The 27,384-nt window shown below is 37.6% G+C and overlaps 1 protein-coding gene across 6 annotated transcripts in view; it reads left to right on the top strand.

Annotated features, from left to right (window-relative positions):
- dock11 (dedicator of cytokinesis 11) overlaps positions 1-25,154 on the top strand; it is a 104,579-nt gene extending 79,425 nt beyond the window's left edge. For 4 of the 6 annotated variants that reach the window (XM_089130373.1, XM_089130371.1, XM_089130363.1 and 1 more), the window contains 7 exons: positions 3,941-4,054; positions 4,701-4,847; positions 5,085-5,295; positions 9,605-9,795; positions 12,408-12,505; positions 14,254-14,392; positions 24,880-25,154. In XM_089130373.1, the coding sequence (XP_088986499.1) occupies positions 3,941-4,054; positions 4,701-4,847; positions 5,085-5,295; positions 9,605-9,795; positions 12,408-12,505; positions 14,254-14,392; positions 24,880-24,960 (981 nt within the window). In that variant the 3' untranslated portion in view covers positions 24,961-25,154. Of the gene's footprint in view, positions 1-3,940; positions 4,055-4,700; positions 4,848-5,084; positions 5,296-9,604; positions 9,796-12,407; positions 12,506-14,253; positions 14,393-24,682; positions 24,695-24,879 lie in introns of those variants that run through there. The other 2 variants (XM_089130366.1, XM_089130376.1) reach the window with 2 other exon arrangements.
- The last annotated feature ends 2,230 nt before the right edge of the window (positions 25,155-27,384 follow it).

The following is a 27,384-nucleotide window of genomic DNA, read 5'->3' as shown; positions in this document are numbered from 1 at the left end:
GGTCTCAGTGCAGCTTCAAAGGGCTTTAAACGATTCCAGACGATGAATAAGGGTCTTATCAAGTGAAACGATCGTTCACTAAATAAAAAAACAACAACAAAGTTTAAGTTTTATAAGCTCAAATGCTCGCCTTGCTCTGTTCTGTGATTAGCGTTCGTGACTCTCCTGTTCGAACTCGTTTATCAAAATGAACAAATCTTTTTTCATGTCATTTGGTTCATTCAACGAACGAAATGAACAAATTGACTTGGGAAAAGATTCGTTCATTTTGATGAACGAGTTCGAACAGGAGAGCCACGAACGCGCATCACAGAACAGAGCAAGGCGACCATTTGAGCTTATAAAACTTAAACTTTGTTATTTATTAAATGAGCGATTGTTTCACTTGATAAGACATTTATTCATCATCTGGAATCATTTAAAGCTCTTTGAACAGTTTGCAGTTTGTTCTGAAACTGTCTTTTGGACCTTGAACCGTTTGGTTCCCATTAAAGTCCATTATATGGAGAAAAATCCTGGAATGTTTTCATCAAAAACCTTAATTTCTTTTCGACTGAAGAAAGAAAGACATGGACATCTTGGATGACATGGGGGTGAGTAAATTATCAGCAAAAGTTTTTTTAAAAGTGAACTACTCCTTTAAAGAAATGTACTATTTTTTTCTACAAGTTTCCCAACTTTCATTTTCTCTGAATAGTCTTGTGGGTAAAAGACTTTGTGGCACTTGTGGTTTTGTATTAGACACAAGCTCTTTACTCAATAACTCTCAGGAAGCACATGCACACTCCGGACGTGAGGGAACTGAATTTGCTCAGTGAACAGAGCCTCAATCTGTTTCACTGTCACTTCTCGGTTAAATGAGGAAAACGTAGAAAAACGTATGAAAAATTAATGTTGCAGGAAAAACCCTTATATGTAAAAGAAATATGTAGGGACTGCGTGATTATAGATACTTAAGAGTGGGATCTTCTGAAAAAACCTGCTGACGCCACAGCCTATTTTGAAAGAGGGAACTGTTTCAAACAAAGCAAGACTTCTCATGACTGTGGGAAAGTTTCCATGTCGGAGAGTGTGTTTGTGAATGGCTTTCTAAACAATGGCTACAGAAAGTACAGGATGATTTCACTTCACAAATGAAAAAGATTTTTTTTACTTTGTATGTGTATGTGTGGGGTTTGTTTGCAAAATCCTAAACTTTGAAGCACCATGTGGAGATATTTCATTCCATTAAAGGGATAGTTCACTCTAATATAAAACAATTTCTGTCAATATTTACTCGCCCTCATGCCGTTCTAAACCTTTAAGAATTTCGTTCATCTTCAAAACACAAATGAGGAAATTTTTGCTCAAATCTGAGAACTGAGAACAGCCAATGGAGGGACAGAAAGCTCTCAGATTTATGTTACGAAGATAAACGAAAGTCTTGCGGTATTTTGGGGTGAGCTAGCCCTTTAAGTAACAACAAAGCTGTGTGTGAAATTGATTGATTTGACAAATTCTTTAAACAATTAGTCCAGCGATTAGTATGTGTCTTGATGATATTTTGTATCGGACTGAAAGCAATTTAAGTGGCCCTATGTGTCTTTAAATGATCTGACTTCATATGTGTTTATGGATATAAGCTGTTCCAGCTGTAAAATCAAATATCATTATTTACTAAACCAATGTTTAGGGGATGTTATGCTTACAAAGGTGAGCAAATATGAAAACCTGTGTTTCTTTTCTACCGTTGCCTTGTGCAAATGAACTTTTAACTCATCGCTAGTCATTATTTAAACTGGTTATGAACAGTTTTGAAATTATTTGAAATGCTTGTATTTAATTCGATATTTTCCATGTCATTGATTTTAAATGACACCCATGTATGAATGTAGTATGATCATACTGACAATTTGTTTTGGCACTTTTTCCAAGTCATGTTTGGAAATGGGTGGCACCACAGAGTCTGACAGGAAGATTTATTTGACTATATCATGTAGGAACATACGTGCCACTGATGTTTTTTGTTGCGTATGCCAATTTACTTTACTCTAATAAAGTACTCTAACAGTTCTGGGGAAAACTGTACGCAGGAGACTTTAGATAAGGCTAACAAACACATCCTTATTGAAGTTTGCACACTTTAAAGATGACACAGTTGCAGTCCTGCAGTCTAATGGTTAATGCACTCATCACATCAGACTTTTCATTTCCTGCTCTTGTTCCCCATCTTTACGAAAGCCCTGAACCGCAACTTAAAAAAAAAAAAAAAATCTAGCATTTCAAGGTTAAAGTCCAAATATTTTTACATTAAAGTCTTAATAAAATAGATAAATACAGTCTTGCATAGAAATGTTGTGCATTCATAACAGTGCGTGTCCATTGGCTCAGTGTGTGTGTGTGTGTGTAAAGAAATCCACTTATAACTCAAACTGCCATGGATCAACTCAAAATAGTAGCTTTTTACTTTTATCTGGGCTTTCAACAAAATCCTACACAGGTGCTAGTCTAGGCAACAGTATCTGGGTCGAGAACACAACAGTATCCGTTCTGTCTCCCTCACTGTAAATACGTTCTGGATACATTTTAAATGCATCATTCTGTATCCAATCATTTGGTCGGATCCCGCGATTTCCTCATATTTAATAACCACTAATGGTGGTCGAGGATAGATTCTCTGATATGATTGTAAAGCGCTTTAAGTGTAGGCCTAGTAGACATATGAAAGTGCTACATAAATGCCTCATTCATTCATTCATTCATAAAGCTGGATATCTCCATCCAGTCTGAAAAGTGTTTTTCCAGGTTAGTTTTCCTATAGGCTAAAGTCTATTCCGGCGCAGTATATTTTATAACGTCCTATAATTGTAGCCTAATTCTGGTAATCTCGAAATGTTTCGACTTTAATCTTGAAATGTTTCGACTTTAATCTCGAAATGTTTCGACTTTAATCTTGAAATGTTTCGACTTTAATCTCAAAATGTTTCGACTTTAATCTTGAAATTTTTCGACTTTAATCTAAAATTTTTTAGACTTTAATCTCGAAATGTTTCGACTTTAATCTGTAAATGTTTCGACTTTAATCTGGAAATGTTTCGACTTTAATCTGTAAATGTTTCGACTTTAATCTGGAAATGTTTAGGCTTTAATCTCGAAATGTTTAGACTTTAATCTCGGAATGTTTCGACTTTAATTTAAATGTTTTGACTTAAATCTCGAAATGTTTCAACTTTAAATCTCGAAATGTTTCTTAGACTTTAATCTTGAAATGTTTAGACTATAAACTCGAAATGTTTAGACTTTAATCTTGAAATGTTTAGACTATAAACTCGAAATGTTTAGACTTTAATCTTGAAATGTTTAGACTATAAACTCGAAATGTTTAGACTTTAATCTTGAAATGTTTAGACTATAAACTCGAAATGTTTAGACTTTAATCTTGAAATGTTTAGACTTTAAATCTCGAAATGTTTCGACTTTAATCTCGAAATGTTTAGACTTTAATCTCGAAATTTTTCAAATTTTATCTTGAATCTTTTTTAGTTTAATCTCGAAATGTTTCGACTTTAATCTCGAAATTTTTCTACTTAAATCTCAAAATGTTTCGAATTTAATCTCAAAATGTTTGGACTTTAATCTCAAAATGGTAGATTTTTAATAATTTTTTACAGATTTTTTTTTTTTTTACAATGTGGTTCAGGGCTTCCTTACATCTCTTTTATCTTATACCTCTCATTTTTCCTGTTGATAAATATGTTAATAAATTAAATCAGTCAGTTTAATTGATTTCCATTATGCTTTTCACAATTCATATTGTGCAAAAGTGAAGCAGTTTCAAGCAAAAAAGCTGACAACTGCAATAGTTACACGACTTAACCTCACAGAAAGTGCATGATAATAACACGCTAGCAGTTCTCAAACGTTCTCTGACAGAGCTGTTATTTCTCTCTTTCTCCGGTAGAAACTGAGGAGATTGTATGACACACTGCAGCGAGCTTATGCGAAGATATTAGAGGTAATAAAGTCTGGCCGACGTCTGCTGGGGTCTTACTTTAGAGTCGCCTTTTATGGACAGGTAGGTTCACAAGTTTATTCTTGTTTACATCTGACTTGCTTTTTGCTCCCACTTCCCAAAATGACTTCCCTGTGTAAACTATTGATATTGTGTATCTCTTTAGAGTCTGGCAGCTGAAATATGTTTTATCACATGAAACTCATTTTTACACCACTGTTCAAAAGTTTGATTTGGTAACATTTTCTAAAATGTTTTTGATAAAAGTCTATTCAATAAATGTGTTCACCAATGCTGCTTTTATTTGATAAAAAATACAGTCATATTTAGAAAAATATTACAGTTTAAAATAAGTGTTTTCTATTTTAATACATTTTAAAATGTAATTTATTCCTGTGATGCAAAGCTGAATTTTCAGCATCATTACTCGTGTCTTCGTGATCATTTGATGAAAATAAAGTTGAAAAGAAAAGCATTTATTAAAAAAGAAAACCTTTTGGTTGAAAACTATATAGTCTTTACTGTCACATTTTTAATTGAATGCATCCTTGTTGAATAAATGTGTTCTTTTTTTTATCTTACTGACCCCAGACTTTTGAACATTAGTGTCAAAATAGACGTATCACAATAATAACACAGCACAATAATACAGCTGGAGCAACATGTCAATCGTGCAACTAAAACAATTATGCTTTTTTGGGAACTTCAGGGCTTCTTTGAAGAAGAGGATGGAAAAGAGTACATTTACAAAGAGCCAAAGCTCACAAAGCTTCCTGAAATTTCCCATCGCCTCACAAGCCTCTACGGAGAAAAGTTTGGAGCAGAAAACGTCAAAATCATCCAAGACTCCAACAAAGTGAGTTATGAAGTTTCAATTTCTCTGTACAGCTTCCTGTATTGAGATGAAATGACCATCACATCTGAGTCATCATTCAGGAAAGAGTTGTTTATCCCAAAAACAAATGTTTGGAGGCTTCCAGTCTTTGCATATTTTTGAGTATTTAACATTTAAAATTTTACCCATTTCAAAGTAAACCCACTCTCTTTAAATAAAAGGAGCCACGTGTAAACTCTTTTTTTTTTTTACCAACAGGTTAACCAGAAAGATCTGGACCCAAAGTTTGCCTACATTCAGGTCACGTATGTCAAGCCCTTCTTTGATGAGAAAGAGCTGGTGGAGAGGAAGACGGACTTCGAGAAGTGCCATAACATCAATCGCTTTGTCTTTGAGACTCCGTTCACACTCACGGGGAAGAAACAAGGAGGAGTTGAGGAGCAGTGCAAGCGGAGGACGGTACTTACCAGTAAGCTTGCAGCACGCAGACAGCAGGAGATCTGGCATCACTCCCAGTCCCAGTGCATCATATTTTTGAGATTGCCAACATTTTTTCAACTCTTACAGTTTATTTTTTTAACAACATCTAGGCTACATACACAAGACATTCAGATTTGGTTATTACTTCACCTTTTAATGCTTAAAGGATTAGTTCACGTCAAAATGAAAGTTCTGTCATCTGTCATCTTGAAGGCCAGTAAATGATAACATAATTCTCATTTTGAAGTGAACTAATCCTTTAAGGCGAGACACGGCAGACAAAAACATCAATTTTTACGTTAACGTTTTACGTTAAAAGTATACATTAAGATGTTTCTTTTATTACATTTTGTTTACTCACGAATTTACCAAGAACTTAGCACAGCCCGTCATGCCGCGCTCCGTCTGTTTCCTGAAGTCTGTCATGACCGGTATCGTTGTAAAGCTCTTAATCTCCTGAACTACGCTGTGTAACCCAAATATGGGCATTTCCTTCCTATCAGAAACCAATCGTGAATGTCCAAAGGGTGATTTAAAGCTAATGACGAAATTGGCTACGGCTCGTTTCTGCTAACGTGATTCGCTCAGATGCGTCACATGGTGTACTCTGCCAATGTTAATTCATTGAATTTCAGTTTTAGGCCTTATATGCCTGCCTATCATGAGGTTGAAATATTATATATTATATATTATTACTAAGAGCCTTAACATTTTGCACCTGGCTTTATCATATGTTCAGATCAATATATGAGCATATTTAATGAGATAATGCCTAATTTGCATAATTAAATATACAAATTTCAAAAACTTATAATACATTATTTTGAAATACTTGTGTTAAGTAATCAACTGTGGATGTTTCGTGGTGATATCTATTATTTAAAAAAATGTACCCCATTCACCTGTAGTGTCTCGCCTTAAAGGAGTAGTTCACTTTTAAAAAAACTTTTGCTGATAATTTACTCGCCCCCATGTCATCCAAGATGTCCATGTCTTTCTTTCTTCAGTCGAAAAGAAATTAAGGTTTTTGATCAAAACATTCCAGGATTTTTCTCCATATAATCGACTTCATTGGGAACCAAACGGTTCAAGGTTCAAAAGACAGTTTCAGTGCAAACTGCAAACTGTTCAAAGGGCTTTAAACGACGCCAGGCGATGAATAAGGGTCTTATCAAGCGAAACGATTGTCCATTTAAACAAAAAATAACAAAGCTTTAGTTTTAAAAGCCCAAATGCTCACCTTGCTCTGTTCTGTGATGCGCGTTCGTGACTCTCCCGTTCGAACTCGTTCATCAAAATGAACAAATCTTTTCCCGAGTCAATTTGTTCATTTCGTTCGTTGAATGAAACAAATGACACGAAAAAAGATTTGTTCATTTTTATAAACGAAAAAGTATCAGCAAAAGTTTTTTTTTTTTAAAGTGAACTACTCCTTTAAGGGGGAACTTCACCACTGGTAAAATGGGCTGTCAATAAAACATGGCTGCCTATGCGGTAGAAAGGTGGGACATTTTCTTTATTTGTGGTACCTGGCTAGAGAAAACAAAAATTGGGCTGTTGTCTTCCCTTTTGCAAAAAAAAAAAAAAAAATAGGAAAACTTTAACACCCATAATGCACTGGGCATTTTGCCATCCAAGACCACTCTCAGTCATCAAATACCGCCTTGCTTGAGTAGGAAATGCAAACTTGGTGTCGACTTGTTTTGCTCCTGGGTGCAAGAATTCAGAGAGTAAATGTTTAGCTGGAGTTGTTTTCAGTTTCAAATGAAGAATCCAGAATGTTGTAAGCAGTTGCTGCAAAGTAAAAGTGACATGTGGAAGCCAACTATGGCAACACATTCTCAGAATTATTTTCTTATTTTAAGATTAAGTGAGAAGTGAACACACACACTCACAAACACACACGCACACTGCAAACCGTAGAGACACACCTGGAGCAGTGGGCAGCCATTTTGCTGTGGCGCCCAGGGAGTGATTGGGCTTTAGGTGTCTTGCTCAAGGGCACCTCAGTCATTTCCTGCCGGCATTGAGAATCAAACCAACAACCTTTCGAAACATTAGGCCACAACTGCCCCACTCGTAAATATGGAGAGAACACCGCCACAAAGGAAAATCTGGAAAACCTCCATGTTTGTAGTGTCAATTTCAAATGATTATGGATGATTTACACTGTTTTAGTCCAAACAGAAGGGGGAAACTGAAAGTACAACAAAGAAGGCTGTTGCAATAATATTTTTACCATAGTGCTGTTAAAACGAATACATAAAGTACAATATAATTTTCAGTGATAAACCTACCCTTACAATACAGTAACTGTTCTGTTAATAACCCTCTGTCGATCCGACAGTCCGCGCACAATACAATCTGTAGTGTTCATGAAAGCCAGGAGATGTCAAAAGAGTTTTGTTGATGCATAAACAGGACTTTCTCAGTCCCGTTAACACGGAGAACGAGTAAACACTGTTCGTTTTAAATAGGGCTGGGGATTATTTTATCGATAAGTCGACTAATCTAATCTAATCTGCAATGTTTCGGTCTCCTACATGTGTGTGTAGCAAGCTGTTCTGCCGAGAACGTGCAAAAAATAACTAAATTAAGAAGTGTCGACGCAAAAATATGATGTCGACGTAATTTTGACGCGACACGCCGCTTATACAAGCAGTTTATTCATAAATCCGTAAGATCTTACCCTCATGCGGTGAAAATACAAACCGGAAGAGAGAACACAACGAGCGCAGCGCTGAAAAGGGGGCGGGGCTACATTAGGTCTATACAGCATTACTATTATAAATAGGGCTGTCAAACGATTAATCGCGATTAATCGCATCCAAAATAAAAGTTTGTGTTTACATAATATATGTGGGTGCACTGTGTATAATTATTTTATTTATATAAATACACATGTAAATGTATATTTAAGAAAAAAAATAGTATTTATATATATAAAATATTTATATTTATATATAATATGAATTATATACAGTATATACATGGAAATATTTCTTAAATATATACAAGCATGTGTGTCTATTTATATATATATATATACAAAATAAATATACACAGTACACCCACATATATTAGTAGGGCTGTGCAAAAATTAATTGCGATTAATCGTATCCAAAATAAAAGTCTGTGTTTACATAATATATTTGTGTGTGCTGTATATAATTATTTGATATATATAAATACACACACATGCATGTATATATTTAAGAAAATGTGTTATTCATATATCAAATATTTATATTTATAGAATATAGATTATGTATTTATAAATATATACAGAATTTAAGCACAATATGTACATGCATGCATAGGTATTTATATATGCGAAATAATTATATACAGCACACACAAATATATTATGTAAACACAGACTTTTATTTTGGATGCGATTAATCGCAATTAACTTTTGCACAGCCCTATATATTATATATTATGTAAACACAAACTTTTATTTTGGATGCAATTAATCGCGATTAATCGCTTGACAGCCCTAATTATAACCATTTTATAAACGCAATAAGCCCTGTGAAGCTAACAGTTAACAGTGAATTTAAAATCTGCCCCTTAGCTGCTCTAAACTTACGGCTTCACTGGGATTATTGCTTTATTTAATCCTGTCATGACATACACAGTTCAGACATTTACAGGAGCGTACAGATCCGAACTGACCAACAAGTCGCTAATGACATTTAAACACAGTGCTTCTGTCAGGGTTTTAGTTAAAAATACTTATATAGTTGCTTTCATTGGTTTTCTTAAGTGACTCTAACTCCACACATGCATGGAATGATAATTTAGGGCGTTTACTCTCACATTTAAATGCAGTTATCACTCCTGAAACTTTGCAATGTGTTACCCTAATAATCATTGTTTACATGCTACATTTTCAAAACACGAATTAAATGGCAAATACTGTATAACATCAGTGTAAATATTTGATGCAACTCGGAAAAACGTATGTCTTGTATGAACAATGGCACTGACAAGTTCCCAATGGGCCAATAGTGTTACTATTCTTTAAACTGGCACGCTCATGTGTGACAACTTGAGCAACCTGTCATTTAGATAATGAGTCCTTTCAGTTGTCCTCAGTTGTTGTCATGCACCAATCAATAATGGCGACAACAGGTGCGTTGGGGAACTCCGTGACTGTTTGACAGTCTGGCGTAGATCAAAGACTAGATCTACCATTATTAGACCATGATAACTATCTTTTGTTTGAGTGGTGGTGTTTGTCTCCGTTGAGGTTCAAATGCGTGTGTATGTGTGTTTGTTTTTTGTGTCTGCAGCGGCCAACACATTTCCCTATGTAAAGAAGCGCATCGAGGTAGTGGGAGAGAAGAACTTGGAGCTGAAGCCGATCGATGTGGCAATAGATGAGATGAGAGAGAGGAGTGTTGAACTCGCTAAGCTCTGCTCTAATCAGGAGGTTAACATGATCACGCTGCAACTCAAACTCCAAGGCTGTGTTAGTGTGCAGGTACTAGTATGCATTACAGACTCATTGGGCCTTTTAGTCTTCATACTATTTACACTACCCTTCAAAAGTTTGTTTTTTTAAAGAAATTACTACTTTTATTTAGTATTTAACAAAATGTTTCCACTAAATATTACGCAACTGTTTTCAACATGATAATAATAAATGTTTCTTGAACAGCAAATCATCATATTAGAATGATTTCTGAAAGATGTCACTGAACACTCAGCTTTGATCACAGGAATAATAAAAATTATTCCTAATAATAAAAATTATTAAAATAATTATTATTATTAAAATAATAAAAATTATTCTTCATACTATTTACACTACCCTTCAAAAGTTTGTTTTTTTAAAGAAATTACTACTTTTATTTAGTTTTTTTTAACAAAATGTTTCCACAAAATATTACACAACTGTTTTCAACATGATAATAATAAATGTTTCTTGAACAGCAAATCATCATATTAGAATGATTTCTGAAAGATGTCACTGAACACTCAGCTTTGATCACAGGAATAATACAATTTTTTTACATTTTAAAATGAACATAGAAAACATCAAGATATTTTTGTGACAGTTAAAGGAGTAGTTCACTTTTAAACAACTTTTGCTGATAATTTACTCATGTCTTTCTTTCTTCAGTCGAAAAGAAATTAAGGTTTTTGATTAAAACATTCCAGGATTTTCTCCATATAATGGACTTCAATGGGAACCAAACGGTTCAAGGTCCAAATGAGAGTTTCAGTGCAGCTTCAAAGGGCTTTAAACGACACCAGACGATGAATAAGGGTCTTATCAAGGACCCTTCGAGTCATGACTCGAAAAAGATTTGTTCAGTTCGATGAATCATCACAGAACAGAGCAAGGCGAGCATTTGTGCTTATTAAAACTTAAACTTTGTTATTTATTTTTAAATGAGCGATCGTTTCGCTTGATAAGACACTTATTCATCGTCTGGTGTCGTTTAAAGCCCTTTGAACAGTTTGCAGTTTGCACTGAAAGTGTCTTTTGGACCTTGAACCGTTTGGTTCCCATTGAAGTGCATTACATGGAGAAAAATCCTGGATTGTTTTCATCAAAAACCTTAATTTCTTTTCGACTGAAGAAAGAAAGTCATGAACATCTTGGATGACATGGGGGTGAGTAAATTATCAGCAAAAGTTTTTTTTTTTTAAAGTGAACTACTCCTTTAAGCACATTTTCCACAAAATTCCCCAAAAAGAAATCTCATTACTTAATCTCTGTTAAAAAAAAAAAATTATATATTTATCTACAATGTGTTTATACATCATGGTAGTATTTGTTATACTGCCTTCAATTTAAACTGATTTCAAAATATATATATTTTTTTAATTTGTATTCAATTTATTATAATTTGTAATGCTGTGTTTTTCCTATTAAAATCAGCTTTCCCCCCCATTATAAAAATGAGAACGAGATGTTTATGCATTTTGCTTTCGTGCTTCCCATAATGTTGTTCATGCATTAGGTCAATGAGAATTGGGTGAGAAATATGTTATCATGTTCAAGTTATCATGAAAATAATATTACAATTAACAATCATGGATAATATCGCTCCACATTATTCTCAGTTCTTCAATTGTAGCACCCAAAACCCTTATAATCCACCAATGGGCTTTATGCCCAGCTGCACTACTTCCTGAACTTCAGCCAGCTCCTTGTTTCCTGTCTGCCATTATTGGCCAAATTGATTAATTCAGGTGTACCTGACCTCAGTAGTCATGGCAACAATAATCAGACACACCTGAATTAATCAATTTGTCCAATAATGGCAGACAGGAAACAAGGAGCTGGCTGAAGTTCAGGAAGTAGTGCAGCTGGGCATAAAGCCAATTGTGTTTACATGATGATAATATATTAAGTAAAAAAAATAATGCAACACTAATGTGTTTATTAAAGGTGCAGTAAGTGATGTCTGAGAAGCACTCTTGAAAGTGGATTCGACCGACACACTTGTAGCCAATCAGCATTTGGGGGTGTGTCCATTCATAATGGGGGAGGAGAGGGAGATTTGAAGAAAGACTGAACCTGAGCAGGAAGGCCTAAAAACAGACACAGAAGTTGCGTTACTTCTGCTTCATACGCGAGTTACATTGGTTTTGCTCTGTTTCACAGAATCAAGACATGCTGTTGTGATGTGAGCTTGAGTGACAGGACAGTTTGGAGTGTCCTTGCTGTATTTACTCTAGTGTACTGCATGTTCGTTGTTTGTTCCTCCTTGTAGTTCATTTGCCATCTTCACTTTATTTTTTGTGAAGTTTTATTTCAGCTACGATAAAGCGACATCCGCCCTTGCATCGAGTGTTTAATGCATTTTGGGGGCGGAGCAATGAAGGGAGGCGTGTGTTTGTTTGACTTGATTTCCATTATCAGAAATCGCTTACTGCACCTTTAAGAGGACAGAACGCCAATAAAGTTAATTACATGTAAAACAACATTCCTGTTGCCCTGGAACAGGGAAACATTAAATTTAACAAGCATTTTTACATTTATGACCTATAATTGTAATATTTTGCGCATGAAGTCATTGATAATGGTTTGTGACGCAACCATAACATGTGTCTACAGTAATACCGTTTTTGGGCTTATAGGTGAACGCGGGACCGATGGCCTATGCCCGAGCTTTCCTGGATGAATCCAAATCAGGTCAACCCAATAAGAAAGTCAAGGAGCTCAAAGAAATATTCAGGTATGTTGTATTTATTAATAAAAGTTATAAAAAGGCTCTCCTGAAGCTTTCTTTCTCAATAACTTGGATTTTAATACAACAGTAAGTGTTCTATAAATAGGTGAAGATGAAGTTAGTCCTGTTCAGGAAGAAACCGACTGCACTCACTGTAGTGTATATTCAACAGCATGTATCATCTTGCCATGTTGCAGGAATGCGTCTGTTATCTAACCAGCGCATCTCATTCTTGGATTTGGCTCAGGAATTTGTAGCCACTTTCGATGACATTTATATGACAGTTTAAGTTTTCTCCAAACGCAGTTTGTTTTTATAATACAAGTCAAATTTCCCCCCATCAAATAAGACGTCAAAGCAAATCATCTGAAGCTTTTGAAGTTGTTTAGTCGCTAGATGATAGAAAATGATATATGCACACAAACTTCTTGATTAAATTGTTATGCCAGAGGTCTCAAACTCGCGGCCGATGATATTTTGTGGCCCCCTACTTGATATTAAAGTTTAATGTTAGTGCGGCCCGCCGTTGCGTTGGCCGCGTTTTTATTATTATTATTTTTATCCCTTATGGGCTACCATATATAGTCTCGTGACAGCTTACCTTGGGTTTGTCATCAATAGTTGTCATAGACAGTCACGAAGTACAAATATACTGCGCCTGAAAAAAAAAATGAGCGCGTCGCTTCAATTATGAGCGCGCTCGGCGCTTGCTGCGCGCCTACATTTGAAACGTACTTGAGCGAGCGACGTGTTGGATACCCCTGCTCTAAAACAATGTGAGAATAATCGTTTTGAGCTTGTAATATGTGTTGTGTCTGAACGCGTTCAATGAACGATAGTTAATGAACTCGTTCATATTTTGGGCGAACGTGAACTGAACGTAGCCTACTGTATTACTGCCTGATGAACGTTACAGTGAACTCGTTCATTCAAGTGGTTGTGAACCGAGGAGCGAGGAGGCGTCGTAAGATCATTCAAAAGGCTTTTATGAGGTCGGTGAGGATGGGAAAATCTTACATGTCTGTGCAAACTTTGCCCGTCGATAAAATGATTGTTATCTGTGGTTGTATATGGGTTGTGGCAATAATAATAGCCTAATAATAAAAAAGAAGCTCGCAGCAACATATGGAAAAAAAAGAACTAGTTCATTTTTCAACTATGAACTGAACTAGTTCATTTTAAAATTTGTGAATTGAACTTTGAACTAGTTCATGTAATGAACTTGGTCCAACGGGTTGTTAAGAAGGTTTGCTTTGATATGTGCAAAGTCAGTAATTTGCCTGATGTAGAAAGAATTATTTGTATTTCAAAAGCAGTAGGCCTAATTGTTTTTCTAAGTATAATAAAAGGAAATGTGCCTTTTGGAAAAAAAAAAAAAATCTATATAATAGTGTTGCATAAAGAAAATAAAAAGCAAATATGACTATCATCACAACAAAGATGTTGTGTATAAGAAAAAGACAAAGAAAGTTTGTAAAATTAACTTCAACTGTCAGAAGGACAGCTCATGAAGAACCAATCATGTACAGACAGGAATGTTCAAATTCAGAGGAACAGTTCAGAAGAAACGTTAATAATAAAGATTGAGAAGATTGGATCAGTTGTTCTCCATTTTTGGAAAACTTAAATAATTTTTTTTTTTTGAATACTTGACACGGCCCGGCCTGACCCAGACTCTATCTCCAGCGGCCCCCAGTTAATTTGAGTTTGAGACCCCTGTGTTATGCCTAATTGTCTGGTTCTATTTGCTGCAGGCAATTTGTCAATGCATGCAGTATGGCTCTGGACATTAATGAGAGACTGATTAAAGAGGATCAGTACGAGTATCACGAGGGACTAAAGGCTAACTTCAAAAGCATGGTCAGAGAACTGTCTGAAATCATCCATGAGCAGGTATGTTTCATTTCCATCAAGCATGAAGTTCTTGTTCTTCTTTCAACTTCTCCTAAAAAACATGTTACTGCGAATTTAATTTTGCCCAAACTATGTTCAAATGCTTTCTAGGTAATTTTTTTGTGCTGCTTTTAGGGTTTGCTGAAAATGTAAGATTAGCTTTAAAATTGAAATCTTGGTGGCGATGACGTCTTTGTTACAACATTATCTGTTTTTTACTTTGATTTAAACCACTCATCACTTTCACATATCTGACACTCTCCTGAAAATGTTCACCCATCATGATTTTGTTCCTCATTTTGTATTCATTTGACTACACAAGACAAAAAACGGTTTTTGATTCCTCTAGGTGATGATAGACAGGGCATCTTTTTGAACAATATTGCTGGGTAATCTTGAAGAGCGATTGTTGCTTGGTCACTTTCCCTTTGAAAATGTGCAGTAAATTTCTATCTGGATAATTTGCCCTGTATATCATCACCTTTTATCACCTTTCTTATCGCTTACGTCAGACCATCCGTTATGATGCACTTCATAGAGGAAGTTAAAGGGCAACTTTCACACTGCTCTTGCATTTGTTGATTGGCTAGTTTGCATTTGGACCCCGTGCATTAAACTAAACTTAGACAAATTTGTGCTTCTGTACCATCTATTCTCTTGTCCATTTAGACTCCAGGAAATGAGCTACTTTAATTGGGCATTTCCCTTTATAAATAAACCAAAAAACAAATTTACTTTATGTCTCCACTGGTTAGGAAATGTTTTTCAAAACTTGGATGTTGTTGTTGTTCTCCTCTCGTGACTAGCAGTCATTGATTGGTAGACAGGTTTGTTAGGTTGGGACGGTTAAAGCACAACAGGTTTGATCTGTTTTGATCTTGTAAAGAGATAGTGCCCTGAGATTACATACTTGACTGCTGGGTTTGTTTGTTTTTTGTTTTGTTTTTTTGAGATGTAAAATATGAAACAAAGAAAAATCATATCAGAGCTTTTGTGCATTTGATGTAAAATGTACAACCTCTGCAATGCCACTAAAAAACCAAAGTGAGAAAAAGATCAAATCAAATGAAAAGTGGCACAATCACCACTGTAAAAAAATATTGATGGTTTAACTTAAATTAAGTAGCCTGGTTGCCTTTAAAATTTTAAGTTGATTGAACTGGAAAAAGTGAGTTGATACAATGAAGGAGATTGATTTAATCATCAGAAACTCAAAATATTAAGTTATCTGAACTAAGTTGATTTGACAAAAGAAAAAAAATGTTGTGATAACAAATCTTGAAAATGTTCTTTTTTTGCAGTGCACACTGTAAAAAATATTGTCAAGATTTGTTATCACAGCATATTTTCTTTTGTCAAATCAACTTTTTTTTTTTATTTATTTAGTTGAGATAACCTATTATTTTGAGTTTCTGATGATTAAATCAATCCCCTTCATTGTATTAACTCACTTTTTCCAGTTCAATCAACTTAAAATTTTAAGGCAACCCAGGTTACTTACTTTTTTAAGTTAAACCAACAATTTTTTTACAGTGTAGTCATCACAACATTTTTTCTTTTGTCAAATCAACTTAAATAATTTATTTAGTTCAGATAACATATAATTTTGAGTTTCTGATGATTAAATCATTCTCCTTCATTGTATTAACTCACTTTTTCGAGACTATTTTCTAAGATGGCTCCTGCCTGTATACACGAAGTGAACTGTCTTTATAAAGTATCTTCTTAATAAACGGTCTGTTCACTTACAAAGTTCTCAATGCTTCGTTTTGCATGTAGGGACCCTCATTATGTTTCTGTGTTAGTGTGGGGCTATTTTGAGCCTTGTTAGTGGTATAAACTAGCGATTTCTTTTTACTTATTATATGCCCCCATTACTAGCGTTATACGCTAAACAGTTTTTAGAGATAAAACTCTTTACATTCGATTATCATGAAAACAAATCTCAGAGAACGGTTGACTAGGTACCGATATTTTATTAGACCAAAGGTTCATTTTGCACTGGAGTTCTCCTTTAATTTATGTAAGTGAGGATAGCAAAATAAATTACACTGACATATTATACCCAAACATTCTTCATACAGTGACTATCAGTAAAATTTATAAAAATTTGGAACCAGAAATGATTCAGACACTTTGAACTGGCCATGTTTTTTTTTTCTTTAATTGCGAATGCGACCTTTTTACACCACAGACTGAACATAATGAAGCATTGCTTAACCTAAATTGGTATTATCTAATTATGTAGTTCAATTTAACAGCTGAAAACTGACAGCTATTCAACCGAATGCATTTGTGAGACAGTCTAACAGAAGGATGGCCAAAAGTTCTTGTCATATTTTACAATTTTCTAAACTACAGTGAATAATCTGGGATAATGTGAGAAATGTTGAATGTGTCTGAATACATTTTGATCCGACTGTATATGTAGCCGCTCTGGAGAAAGCAGTGATGTCATCGTCCAGCTCAGTTCAGTTTTCATATAATGGTGTCAATGCAGGCAGATCAATAATATTGTTGATGATATATTAAATGCCCCAACAAAGCAAGCCCAAGCCAAACAAAGATCATTTATCATTGTCAATCATTTTACTATGTGTAATTTACATGTTTATGCCCAAAATGGTCAATTCATTATTTAACATGGTTAAATTAGCTGAAGGCATGTATCGTGCATTCATTCATTTAAATATTGTAAAAGACTGGAATAAGAGCACCAGCGCACACAAGCAATCCTTATCAGTCAAATTAGTTTAAAAACGTAAAGTCAACAACGGTGCACGTAATATGATCAGTAAGAGAAAAACATTAAATGAGAAGACGAGCGCTGGATTGCTGCAGGCTAGTGGGAAAAATATTTATTTTTTGATTCAGAATGCACAGTAGGAAAGAAAATATAAAGTGAGGAAAATAAGTATTTGAACACCCTCCCACTTAGAAATCATGAAGGGGTCTGAAATTGTCATCTCAGGCGCATGTCCACTGTGAGACGTAATCTAAAAAAAAATTCAACTTATTCAATCATAGTTTATTTAATTGACAATCCTATTTATTGTATATGAATGTCAATAAAAGTGTTGGGCATGTCATGGAATATGCGTTAATATACTGTATTTCACGGCACAGATGTACCTAATCTAGGGCTGGGTAATAAATATTGATTTTTTCTATATGAATCGATTCTCATTTTTACTTACCGATATCGATTCTTAAATCTCAAGAATCGATTAGTCATCCTGTTTCATTGTATCGCGGCTGCGCGCATCCAAAAAAAATCACAATAATCTTTGTCCTAAATTACTATTATGAAACAAAGTCTCAAATTTCAAATTACGTCCATTTTCTTTAGAAATTCAAAATCATAAATAACGTTTTGGCGCTGTGGCGTGAGATCGCTCTGGCGCAGCACAAGAGAAGCAGCAGCGCTGATCTCTCTTCCGGCTTAATAATACCAGTCACAGCGCCAAATAAACATGAATGAGCATCTGAACGTTGTCACGGGCGTGGGTGCAGGCTGAAAAGGACGAGGAGTCAGGATTCCAATAACAACAATATTTATTCAAAAATACAGGACGGAAGACAGGTTTCAGGAACACGCAGGGTAACATTCACATCGACCGACAAAGACTGACTAAAACAGAGGGAACTAAATACACAGAAGAATCAAACATAATGAGGTGAAGACAGGTGAAACAGATGAACAGGACGCTGAACGGGAGGCTGATGAGGGAGTGAGTTCAGGTGTGCAGACAAGAGGATCATGGGAAGTGTAGTGCTGGAGACGCAGACAGGATGGTGCAGACGAAGGGCTGTGACAGAACTCCCCCCTCCCGGGAGGCGTGACCTCACGCCGCATAACAGAGGAAGGAGGGGGGACGAACTGGGGGCGGGGCGTGGCCAGGGCGGAGCAGGCTGAGGGTGTGTCCAGGGCGGAGCAGGCTGAGGGCGAGACCAGGGCGGAGCAGGCTGAGGGCGAGACCCGGGCGGAGCAGGCTGAGGGCGAGACCAGGGCGGAGCAGGCTGAGGGCGAGACCAGGGCGGATCAGGCTGAGGGCGAGACCAGGGCGGATCAGGCTGAGGGCGAGACCAGGACGGAGCAGGCTGAGGGTGAGACCAGGGCGGAGCAGGCTGAGGGCGAGACGGAGCAGGCTGAAGGCGTGGCCAGGGCGGAGCGGACCCTTCAGACGGCCACGGCGGTGAAGAGCCTTCCGGCGGCCACGGCGGAGATGACGGAGGGAGGAGCCATGGAGGGGGCAGGACTGACGACTCCAGGGAGCCGACTGATGGAGGCGGAGCAGGTGATCGAGGAGACCCGGGTGAGGCCATCGAGCCAGCGAGACCGGGCGATGTAGACGGGCTGGCGGGACATGGCGACAGCAACGGCTCCGGCGACTGAGGCCGAGACGAGGATCCTGAAGACCGCGGCGCAGCCAGAGCGACCGAGGACCAAGGTGGACCCGGAGGGAGAGAAGAGCCCAACTGAACCAGAAGGACGCAGCGACGAGGCGAAGCAAGAGGAGGGTAGTCCCAGGGTGAGGGCGGGTCGATGAAGGACCAAGGGGAAACCGGGGGGACGAGGAAGCCTGGAGGAGCTGGTGGGCTGAAGGGCCACGGCGGAGGTGAGGGAGGTAAGAGCCATGGTGGAGGTAATGGACCAGAGGGCTGCGGCAGAGACCAGGTCGAGGAGGTTCGAGGAGGAGACCGGGGATCCCCTGACCCAGATGGAGTTGGTGGCCGGCAGACCCACGACGATTCTACCTCCTCGAAGCACTCCGGGGAAGCAGTGGGGCTGCCAAGCAGTGGTGGAGAGACGGTGAAAACATGATGGATAGGAGAAGGTGGGAGAGGGAGGCTGGGTGGGATCACGGTCTCGGGCTCTGGCTGGACGGTCTCGGGCTCTGGCTGGACGGTCTCGGGCTCTGGCTGGACGGTCTCGGGCTCAGGCTGGACGGTCTCGGGCTCTGGCTGGACGGTCTCGGGCTCTGGCTGGACGGTCTCGGGCTCAGGCTGGACGGTCTCGGGCTCAGGCTGGACGGTCTCGGGCTCTGGCTGGACGGTCTCGGGCTCTGGCTGGACGGTCTCGGGCTCTGGCTGGACGGTCTCGGGCTCTGGCTGGACGGTCTCCGGCTCTGGCTGGACGGTCTCGGGCTCTGGCTGGACGGTCTCGGGCGCTGGCTGGACGGTCTCGGGCGCTGGCTGGACGGTCTCTGGCGCTGGCTGGACGGTCTCTGGCGCTGGCTGGACGGTCTCTGGCGCTGGCTGGACGGTCTCTGGCGCAGGCTGGACGGGGCTGGACGGGACCAGCGAAGAAGAGAGATCGGGCGTTGGAGTGGGGCTGGTGCCGTCATCGATGGTGAAAGGTGATCCGCAGGACACCAGCACCCACTCAACATACGCCGCAAGGCTCCCCTGGGGACCGTTCCCGGACAACTGCTCTCTGGTGGCGGTGTTTAGGCCAGCATATAGGAAGCTGCAGAGGCTGTCGTCCGGGAAGGTTGTGGCTGGAACAAGGGAGAGGAAGTCCATGAGGTGATCCTCCAGAGACCGGTCCGTTTGCTCTAAACAGAGCAATTGGACCCCTACGAAAGGGTCCATATTTTTTCCCTTTTTTGGTGGTCAGTCGATCTGTCACGGGCGTGGGTGCAGGCTGAAGAGGACGAGGAGTCAGGATTCCAATAACAACAATATTTATTCAAAAATACAGGACGGAAGACAGGTTTCAGGAACACGCAGGGTAACATTCACATCGACCGACAAAGACTGACTAAAACAGAGGGAACTAAATACACAGAAGAATCAAACATAATGAGGTGAAGACAGGTGAAACAGATGAACAGGACGCTGAACGGGAGGCTGATGAGGGAGTGAGTTCAGGTGTGCAGACAAGAGGATCATGGGAAGTGTAGTGCTGGAGACGCAGACAGGATGGTGCAGACGAAGGGCTGTGACAAACGTGTGTTAAAAGATAGAGTAAAACTTATCGAAATCCGTATCATGTCCCATTGATTCGCTCAATCAGCATTTCAACCGTGGAAAGACGTCAGTTAAACAGCTTGTAATCAATGTATCGTCATATATTTACCTCAGAAGACCCACATAAACTCGTTAGTCAGCTAGAAAAAATAACTCTAGAGAGGAGCATTTTGCTAAATATATACACCATATTACATGCATATTTGAATAAATCTGGCAAAGTTTTATGACAGCCACCAAATGTTTATATTTCATATAATCTTCTTATTATAAAAATCAATAAAAGTGTAATTTAAGTGTTTGTATAGCTACAAAACAGTTCATTATTACCTTCATATTAGGCTAATGAATCCTAGTAGGCTACAACTAGACTCCCATAGTTTACAGCATTAGTTAAGAAATTTGGTTCCCTTGAGAAAAAATGCCATTTATTGTAACTGATATCCAAAATAATCGATATTGAATCGAATTGAATCGTAATCGAAATCGAATCGAATTGCAAGCTTGTGAATCGAAATCGATTCGAATTGTGAAATTTGTCTCAATACCCAGCCCTAACCTAATCCAAAAGAATCTTTGGTTGGTTTAGAAATGTGTTTGTTTATGTTAGATAAGAGGTCATCTGGGACATTTATTTATTTATTTTATTAGTCATGGTAAGTGTTCGTTGCCAGTGTAATCAGTGGCAGAAAGCAACAGTGTTCTCTTGGCGCTCATGCGCAAGAAACTTGGCAATCTCTGCGCAAGAAACTGAACATTATTTGCAATATTATAACATTATAACGCTTTTAAATTTTAGTCTTTTAAAAAGGCATCTGAAATAATAAACTAAGCGCACTGTTGGCCAAAATCTAGATTTTTTTTTTATACACATCAATACTGAAATATCTGAAACGCTTCCAATTCTCATTTTCCACAGAATAGATACCAGCGATACCAGCTGCTCTCTCTCTCTCTTCTCTCTCTCTCTGCCAGTGAGTGACACAAACCCGCCTCTCATTCGTTTCATTTGCTCTGGATGAATATTGTTGGTGTTACAGGGCTTGAATTTCGCCGTGGAATTGCGCGTATTGCACATAATTTTGTGCTTACACCCGAAGTGTTGCACATAAAGCCGCCTCTCAGTTCTAAATTGAGCTGCTAATTGCCGTAAACTGTCAAATACGCACACAATAATGTCAAAATGCCAGTCTTGGCGAGTATTCACATAAACACGGTCAGATATGTTTTAAATGAAGGTCAACAGTTGAGAAAGAAAACGCATGTGTAACAGTATAATGGATCCGTGCGTCAGGTCTTAAAGTGACAGCAGCCTAATAAACCTGCTGCCAAATTATGAGATATTAAAAATCTCATTATGGTCGTTTGTCCCCATGATATCGCTGTGAAAATGCTGAGTGGCTTGTAACTTTGGAAAAGCACTACAGTGACTGGAGGGCATAAAAGGTTGTTTGATCACAAGTAATTCTGATTTCAATGAACAGTACAGCAGTACTCGCGTGTGAGTTCGCTCCCACACATATGTCATAATGCGACAGGAAGCTCCTCGCACTCCCGGCTGGCTTGAACATGTTCAGGGCCGTTAGCCGAGGCTTTGTATTACAGGTAATAATGGTGGGTGGACTCTCTATTCGCTCTGGTGAAATCACAAAGCAAAATGCACACAAACATGTCCCTGCTCTTGATATGCAATCGCTGATGAACATCTTTGGTTTTAATGAGAAAAAATGAATAAACTATACGAGGGCAGAACCCAGAACCTCTGGCACGCTTATTATAAATTCTGCCACCAGACTATTAGGACAAAATCAGATCTACATATTTACTCACTAATCTAAATACTTGAGTTTATTGTAGTATAGTAGATAAACTATCACATTAAACATGAGTGTCAATAAATCAAACTCAATATACTGTACTACTGAAATTGATTTCTGGACATCATAATGTTTTGTTTTTGTGTGTGTGCTTTTATTATTGCACACTCCTGATACCGTAATAACCAGCAATCTCCACCCCACACACACGCACTCCTTTCCCACCCAATTTTGAAAACAAAGTTACGCCACAATTAGGGGTGGCACGGTACATGAAAAAACACCCGAACCGTTCGGTTCGCTTGTCTCGGTTCGGAGCGTGTGTGCGTCTCACGGTTCGACGCATGCGCAATGTAACCTCGTGCCCGTATGTGACGTGTGTTTTCTTTTCGCGCGACATAAGCTTGTTTGACTTGGACCGGCGCTGCACAGAGCGACCGGTAAATAACATCACACTAGAGCGGGAACGACGGCTCCGTCACTCACTTTCGCGGTATTTGATGTCATTACCGATCGCTCTGTGCAGCGCCGGTTCAAGTTTGTAAACAAGCCAGTAAAAGTGGAGTATGGAGCGCTGCAGGTCACGGCACGCGGAGAAATGGCAAGTGGGAGAGATGAGGGAGTTGGAGGATGCGCCAGCGTCCTATAAGTCTATAAGTCCGGTGTGTGGGGACATTTTTGATTTCATGTTATGGTATTTTAATATAACGTTACAGTGGCACTTTATGTTTAGATAAGAGCTTCAGTCAAATGTTTCCAAATCCTGCACTTTAATTTAAACTGAAAAAAAGGTACCCTCACTTTTTGGGAATAGAAGCATTGTTGATACTGTTTTTTGTGTTGAGGTTGAACTTTTCACTTTATGTTTATGGCCTTTGCTATTTCTATAGCCTAATTATAGGCAATAAGGTTTCATGTATATTGACTTATTCATAAAAGACAGTGTAGTTCCTCTTTTTTTCTTTTAAAAGATAGAATTTTTGTAAGAGCTACAAAAGTTGTCAGTTCATAAATGCAAGTTAATTTCTTTGTGTAAATAAGATTTGTGTGATAAAAATGCACAAGTTCTAAATCTCACCTAGCTTTCCTCTGAGATAGTCCCAACATGTGCTTAAAGTCAAAGAGTCAAATTCAGTTTGTGCATGATTGCATGAATATAATTTTTTTTATACTGTATCCTAAAGTGTGGATAATTAAGCTATATATCACATGCTGAAGTACATTTCTGAAGTGTTAAAGATTAAAAGAAAAAAATAACAAGAACCGTACAGAACCGAAAACCGTGACACTAAAACCGTGATACAAACCGAACCGTCGGTTTCGTGAACCGTGCCACCCCTAGCCACAATGCAGTGCAATCCTTAGACAGTTGTTCTTCATGTGAATGTTGTGCAATTAACCGGCAGTTCTCGTCTCTATTATATGAGTTTACTTTTTCTCACACACACACACATCCTCTTTAAACCATTATTTTAAATCTATGCTTTGGAAGCACCTTTACTTTCAACACACACTCATAATGACACAACATGATAGCTTTCTGCACTGTAAAAAAAAAAATATTTTCAAGATTTGTTATCACAACATATTTTCTTTTGGCAAATCAACTTTATAATAATTGATTTAGTTGAGATAACTTATTATTTTGAGTTTCTGATGATTAAATTAATCTCCTTCATTGTATTAACTCACTTTCTCCTAAATTTTAAGGCAACCCCGGTTACTTACTTATATTTTTCTACAGTGTAGTAATCACATTTTTTTTCTTTTGTCAAATCAACTTAAATAATTTATTTAGTTCAGATAACATATAATTTTGAGTTTCTGATGATTAAATCATTCTCCTTCGTTGTATTCCAGTTCAATGAACTTAAAATTTTAAGGCAACCAGGTTGCTTACTTTTTTAAGTTAAACCATCAATATTTTTTTACAGTGTACAAACCTTCGCCTGTGTGACCTAAGTCTTAATGTATAATCATGAATATTAAAAAATGAACTATCAGTGGAAATGAGAATGTGGTAATTTGTTGCAACATAATTTAGTCACTAGTTAAAACAAGGGTAACACTTCATTTCGATAGTCCACTTCAGATATTCTACTAACTATAAGTAACTTTTCAACTACATGTCAACTAACTGTCATTAGAGTATTAGTAGACTGTCAGATTAATATCTGCTAACAATTTTATTTTGTTGGTCCCCCAACAGACATTCAACTGATTACAAGTAACTTGGTAACAAGTAACCTAACCCAAAGCCTAACACCTAACAGTCTACTATAATATACTAATACTCTAATGAGAGTTGACATCTAGTTGAAAAGTTACTTATAGTTGTCTAAAGTGACTATCGAAATAAAGTGTAACCAAATGGAGTCCTCAACGGTTTTAACCAAAGTAATTGGTTGTAAAGTGCTTCTTCTCTTTTAATGCTGACCTCTTACTACTTCCGCTTCTAACCTGTCTCTGTTTTTCTTCCTTATGCTGCCATGTCCTATAGATTGAGTTCTAGGTAACCGCTTTTGTTGGCAAAAGTCTTATTTTCTTTTATTTGTGCATGCAGTTGTGTATCCTATGATTGTACACTGCAATTGTACTTGTGCGTGTGTGTGGGTGTGTGTTTGAGAGATCATGTCATCAGTGAATTATGTGAATCCAGTCTTCCGTTACATTTTGAAATGCTTATCCTGTTCTCAGATCTTCCAGGAGGATATGATGCGTTCGCTGCTGCAGAACTCTCTCCACGTGTTCCATGCCATCAGTGGAACCTCCACCTGATCTAGAACCGGATGCTCGTTCCTGGACTCACACCTGAATGTACGAATCAAGATGCCCGGCCTTCAACAAGCGTCCCATCAGAGAACACGAACGTCAGCCGCTTTTCCACGTTTGTTTTTACAATTCATTTTAAAGGAAACATTCCCGCTCTTATCGTGTGACGTGTTTGCCTCGATGTTGGCTCATGTTGCCCAGCTTTTTTAAAATTGTTTCAACCTTTACCCTCTGATCATTATGGAAGCTTATTTCCACCACATAAGAAAAACATCATGCTTTGGTCAATCATAATTCGGACATAAAAGGTTATGGTTATGACTTAAAAAGGTGAAATTGGCAATGCAATGATAGCATTAAGTACGGAATACTCCACTTTTTTTGGAAATAGGCTCATTTTACAACTCACCCAGAGTTAAACAGTTACCATTTTCAAATCCATTCTGTTGATTTTCTAATATTTAGAAGAATATCAGTAACTAGGCAGTTTCTGGTCCCATTGACTTCTATTGTATATTTTCTTCCTACTATGGAAGTCAATGAGACCAGAAACTGTCTGGTTACTGAAATTCTTCTAAATACCAGAAAATCATCTGAATGGATTCGAAAACGGTAAAACTCAACTGTTTAACTCTCGGGGAGTTGTAAAATGAGCTATTTCCAAAAAAAAAAAAAAATGGAGTATCCCTTTAAGGGGGCATGGTGATGGAAAAAATATGTGAACACAAACATTTTGAGAGCAAACTAATTTTCTCAGGGATTGAAATATTTTTTCTCCTCCCATCATATTTTTTCAATCACCATGTACCTTTTAAGTTATTATGAGATTAAAAAGTATCATAATCTCAGAATTATGACTTAGTATATCATACTTATGATTTACCAAAGCTTAATTTTTGGGCTTCCATATTCACCTATATGACAAATTTTCATGATTTTTTTTTTTTTTTTTTTTTTGTGTGTTTTTGGAAATATGTCTCATTTAATTAAAATGGGGTGCCAATCCTATTGCATCTCGCCTGTAAATTTTCTCCGTGTTGTTTTTCATCCCAGCCAAACTGTCCATTTGAATTGCTGAAAACATAACGTGCCGTGTAGATCACCCAACACACCAAAGATCGTGGACATTTCCATATCATATGCCTTTTACATGCACAGTTTTACTTTCTGGAAATGCCAGGTGATCTTATAGTCTAAAGCTGAATCATTGTCTTGAATGATGAAATTCACAATTGTAAAAAAAAAAGCCATAAACGTGACGACATTCTCACATTTTCAGTGGCTTCGGATCAGGAAGTATTTTTGCCATTCAATTCTCCATTTATATAAGATACAAACCCAACCAACTAGTTTCAAGGAGAATCACAACATTACAAACTTATATTCTGTATGTATATTTGCAAGGTACATTTTTTATTTTTATAGTTTTTTTAATTATGTAAGCAAGTCTAAAAACAATTGGTACAATGAAAAAAATGTATTGAACAAAATCATGACCTTAAATTGACCTTTTTGTCTAGTTTGCCGTTATTTATGCCAGTTGCCTGGTGCTGTCTGAATGTTGTGTAATTTGAGAGAAACATGGTTGGCTTTTTGAGAGGTCAGTGTCGTATCCTCCCTCTTCCCTATATTCAGTAGTACACATCATCACAGTGGTTTCTGACTGCCTGCAAGTTTGTAAGACTCAACTAAGAGCGTTTGATGTGCATCAGATAATCAATTAGCGGCCACTTGGAGTTAAAACCATATAAGATAAATATATATGCAAAGCTTTTTAAAATTAATGCATACCCAAGATGGTGCTGAACAACTGACTTTATGGGCAGGAATGATCATCCAGAATGTAACCACACAGATATTGATATCCAGATAACCTATCCAGGGCTAATTTATTCACAAAAATGCTGTTAATTATCAGACCTTTCTGCACTGAATATGCAAACTGCAAACAGAGGATATGTAGATTTATATAGGAAGTGTGTGTGTGTATATGTGTGTGTATGTGTGTGTGAGAGAGAATGGAAACATCTACAGTATTGACATGGCAGTTTTTGCTTGCAGTTTTCATCTTTTAAATGTTTAGTAATAAAGTCATCTTCTGATCAACAATGGACAATGAACTTTCTAGAAAGAGGAAAGCATGCCAGGAGACGAGCTGCCATTCCCGAAGATCAGGTTCATTATTTCCTTAGTAAAAATATCAGCATATAATGTATGAATGGTTTTTTTTTCTCCTCTGTGGTCTGTAGTTCATAAGAAAAACTAAATATTTCCGCACAAAAAAAAACAAAAAAGTCTTTGGTGTGTTTATTTTGAGCTGTTTTTCCATAACTTTGCTGCTTAATTTACACACACAGACACACACACATGGATACTGTGGGTAACCACTAAAAACAAACAAACATGTTATCTGACATCTGTGGCCTTTTA

This window comes from Pimephales promelas, chromosome 1 (genome assembly GCF_988280905.1).
Source record: "Pimephales promelas chromosome 1, fPimPro1.hap1.1, whole genome shotgun sequence".
Lineage (NCBI taxonomy): Eukaryota > Metazoa > Chordata > Actinopteri > Cypriniformes > Leuciscidae > Pimephales > Pimephales promelas.
The sequence above is the reverse complement of the archived record's forward strand: the minus strand, read 5'-3'. Positions and strand labels throughout refer to the sequence as shown.